Genomic DNA, 4,272 nt, shown 5'->3' with positions numbered 1-4,272 from the left:
CAATGCCTCCCTTAACCTCATCCCTCCCCCCTCCCCCCAGACTTGAGGACTAGATCTTGAGTTCCTCTGACATTGTTTTGGGCGTTTATAAATGCGATCGTTATGGCTATAACAAGCTTTGTGCTCGGGGGAGTGTGCCGCTGTGCGACATTAATTAAACATTTGATTACCATTCGCACTCTCCCTTGGCTGGGGAGAATTGGATTCCATCCTTTTCTTTTATCGACTGGCGCACTCAAGCGACTTGATTTGATTGGAGAATTGATATTATGAAACAAAATTACTTCAATGCTATGCCTGGTACCAGCCATTTTGGCCGCCGCCTCCCTGTGTGAGAGAGAGAGAGAGAGACAGAGAGAGAGAGAGAGAGAGAGAGAGAGAGAGAGAGAGAGAGAGAGAGAGAGAGAGAGAGAGAGAGAGAGAGAGAGAGAGAGAGAGAGAGATATGCACTAAGACCTTTTGCACTTTTCTCTGCTTTCTCAATCTAAAAGCCCCCGAAACTGATTTCATTCCTCCACAGAGCAAATCTATTCAGGACTGAGGCGAGCAGGAAAGCAGTTTTTCCCCTCCCTTAAACGGACTGACTGCAAAGAAAGCAGTTTGATTATTTCCACTATCTAAAGAGGACAATGTCCTGATTTGTGATATGCATAAATTCATATTTATGGTAATGCGCAGGAGTTCTGCCCACGAGCTTGGCCCGGTGGAAAAAAAAATGCAAACACTGCCATGAGAAAGGTCAGCATATTTTACACAAAATTTAGCCAAGCGCCTCGCTCTTATTTATTCCACTGGCATGCAGTGATTCCAAGGTAATGTATAAAGTGAAAGAGATATAGGGAGAGAGAGAGAGAGAGAGAGAGAGAGAGAGAGAGAGAGAGAGAGAGATGGCTGATTTTAAATTTGAAGCTAATGAATCAGAAACAGAACTGTTGTTCGTGTTGTCTTCATTAGATTTTTCTCCATGACATGCCTTTCAGGCCAGCCTTCCAAAGACATGCCATATAAAAAGAGAGACGGATAATGTGATCGGACTGACTGTGCGTGTGTGTGCTCGAACGTGTGTGTGTGTGTGTGTGTGTGTTTGTGTGTGCTCGAACTTGTGTGTGTGCGTGTGTGTGTTCTCAAACGTGTGTGTGTGTGTGTGTGTTTGTGTGTGCGTGTGTGTGTGAGAGTTTGCTTGCTTGCCCTTGGCCGCTTGGCCATTGCATGTGCCAATTAGCTTGAGGATGTTAAGTCTAAATGAAACTGTTATATAAAAGACATCTTCATTTTCAGTGTCATGCACAGTATACACCGCAATCTGATCTGATCCAACTGGGTTTTCATTTTTGACAGTTACCCTTACATATATAGCTACTACTAGCATTATTGAAGGACACAAGGAGTTACCTGTTTCTGGTTACTGTCACCAGTTTACCTTCTCAGTTGTCCAAAAACACCACATGGGATCGAGAGCGACTTTTTATTATTATTCCGGTGCGTTATCAAGCAACCTACAAAATTCAGATGTTAGCTATGAACAATCCTGTTGAGGTGCATGGTCCCACAGAAAGAGCGAACACTATATTGATATTGATATATAGCCAATATTATAATAACACTTGTTTCGTGCTGATCTTGGTAGCATAGTTTAATAACAGGTGCATGCAGTTATAAGTCGTTGTGGGTGAAGTGAATGAAAACTGCCGTTGTCTCCGACTGGCTTAGATTGTTGTTGTACTGCAGAAGTCACATGGGGGCGCCGTTCACCAGGCCTTTCGCGCCTCTCGCGTGGGGCGAAAAAGGACTGTTGAAGGGAGAGGGAGAGAAAAAGGTACAATTTTGAATTGTTTGTCCTGACGTCAGCTGGAACAGCTCGGGTGGCTGCCGCTGCTGCGTCTCTCGTGGAAACTCAGTAGTCTACTTGCTCCGGCAGGCAGGATAACAGCAATCAATGCGCAACTTCGCTTCAGTGTCCGGAGACACTGTTTAGGATTTCAACCAACTGCCAACACGCAAGGAACTGGAACTAAAAGACGTTACAATGAATTCTGGAGCTTTTCTACTGATGTTATTCGTAAGGGTGTACGCGGAAAATTTGGAAGGACCAACAGGTAAGGCGAAATGCTTGTATGTGTTAAGTCAACGGCATTGCACCAGATAAATATCCACGCAGTTTCGGGCGTAGGGGCATATGCGGTTCCATTCAAACGCCCGAAGCGGATCTTGTTTCTGGTAGTTTTAGGTTGCTCAATCACTGTGGAGGACATGTGTTGCCACTCGAGCAGACATATGTGCGTTAAGATGCATCAACTTTTCAGTAACAACTTGAGTTGTACACTCAGAGCGCAAAGCGTCGAGAGTTTTATTTGAAAGAGCAGAGTTAAACCTGTCGTGGAAGTTGTGGTGTTTCGGAGCTCAGAGAAACTGAGATTCGCGGTTCGTCTTACAATTGCTGGCTGAAACTGAGACGGTAGACACAAAAAACAGGCTGTCAAATGGGTTTGATGTGTCGTTGTATAGGCGACCGATAGATGTGCTGAAAGAGCTTTGTGGTCTCTTTCCATGCCCGTGTTCGAAAAAAAAAAAACAAAAAAAAACTCAACAATTTGTGAGTCCGTTAGGACCAACAGCAAGTGCTTGTCCAAATGAAATGCGTGAATGTGACAATGTATCAGTATGTAGCATATCATTTCGCAGCTTATAAAAACACCAAAGATTCTTTAAACAGTCAGTAGTATACATTAGGGTTGCTTTCTTCTCTCCTTCAATGTTGGTGGCGTCAGCGCGGGCTAATGATGGGCAAAATAAAGACAAATATTAAGCACTCTCATATCAGACTATTAGACAAAATTGGTAGACTTGATAAGCTCCCTGGCTGTTGTCTTACATTTGTTAGGCTATCTTTATAGTTGTTATAACTCTGCGTGCTTGTGTGTATGTGTGTTTGCGAAAGAGAGCGAGTGAGAGAGATGCGGCTCAGAATCTGTGAGTTTTAGAAGAGCTACGATCATTCATTCATCCATATATTAATTCAGTCATTCATTCAGGTCATTCTTGGACGCTTATTTGCTTAGTTATTGCAGATATATATTAACCCACGACTCAATTATCTGCCCAATGCAATCGTGGACTTCTCCCACAGTCTTTCTGCGATTGTTGCCATGAAGCCCCATCGTTTTTCATAGTGAGTCGATTCACAGTGTGTTGCTCAATAGGCTATAGGCTACATTGTCAATTTTAAAAGTCCGATTTTAATTGCATGATAATTATCATACAGTTCTGCTAATCACAAAATAGATAACGTTTTGGATTTTGACATGCATATGCTACCAATCTTACCTATAAAACCTGACTCCTAAATCTACAGTATTAAGCAAGTGTTAATTTATATGGGCTGCATATAGCCTAATTAGGCTAAAAACGGACAACTTCTTCCAATATTGGCCTCGGCAGACACTTATAATACCAGTGCCAACACCAGTGCTGAGAAACAAGAATTGTGTCGGAAAACAAAACAGATGGACAGATTTTGTTATATTTCTTCGAGATTTAAATAAGGGGCGGTTTAAAAAACGTCCGTTAAAAAGGGTCTGCCTTGTGATGGGTCGTTCTTTTGTGGCTGATTTGAAACGGGTTGACCCCGGCCTCCACCTCTACGCTTCTGTTAAGCTGCCTCATCTCGAGCAGATTTCATTTCTCTCGGCATCTTTCAGTTTCGGCTTATTTGGTGGAAAACGAAAGAAATCACTTCCAGGTCCGTGCAAGACCTACGCTTAAGGTGCAATATTACTATGTAGGCTATGCCTTTTCACAAACCATTTCAAATGGGTGATTTTGATGGATATCATTTACTGGCTTGTAAGGACATTTATTGAAATCTTCAGTTCTTTTGCAATACCTGCCAGTTAGAGTCAGTTTTGAATGTCCTTTGAAAATTGAATTGTTTATTAAATGGTCAAGGTCTAACCTCACCTTGAGGGCAGAGTGCTTTGAAAACAACCATTGGAATGGAGAAGCCATTCAAATTTCTTGATATCATCTGTCTGAAATATCTGCTTGCTGACACTTTCTGGCAGGCCATATTATGTTGTTGTCTGCTCGGCTTGATGTTCAGCGCTGACCGGTTGATGTGTGGAAATTGTTCCTGGGGGGGCTTGGGAGGACGGCTTCCCTTTGAGTGCCTGCTCAAGTATGGCATGCCGGCCGTCAGGGCCTGATCACTGGACACATCATGCCAGCTCTGTGGGCACAAGGAAGAGGGGGAGGATAATCTAATGCGAGGGGTTG

The 4,272-nt window shown here is 43.2% G+C and overlaps 1 protein-coding gene across 1 annotated transcript in view; it reads left to right on the top strand.

Annotated features, from left to right (window-relative positions):
- Positions 1–2,026: 2,026 nt before the first annotated feature.
- The window catches only part of LOC308381826 (receptor-type tyrosine-protein phosphatase U-like), a gene marked incomplete at both ends in the record, with an annotated part of 201,270 nt that continues 199,024 nt past the window's right edge, over positions 2,027–4,272 (top strand). The window contains one exon of the mRNA XM_080859435.1: positions 2,027–2,096. Within this exon, the coding sequence (XP_080715561.1) occupies positions 2,027–2,096 (70 nt within the window). The remainder of the gene's footprint in view (positions 2,097–4,272) is intronic.

The sequence above is a fragment of the Sprattus sprattus genome, assembly GCF_963457725.1.
Source record: "Sprattus sprattus genome assembly, chromosome: 20".
Classification (NCBI taxonomy): domain Eukaryota; kingdom Metazoa; phylum Chordata; class Actinopteri; order Clupeiformes; family Clupeidae; genus Sprattus; species Sprattus sprattus.
The sequence above is the reverse complement of the archived record's forward strand: the minus strand, read 5'-3'. Positions and strand labels throughout refer to the sequence as shown.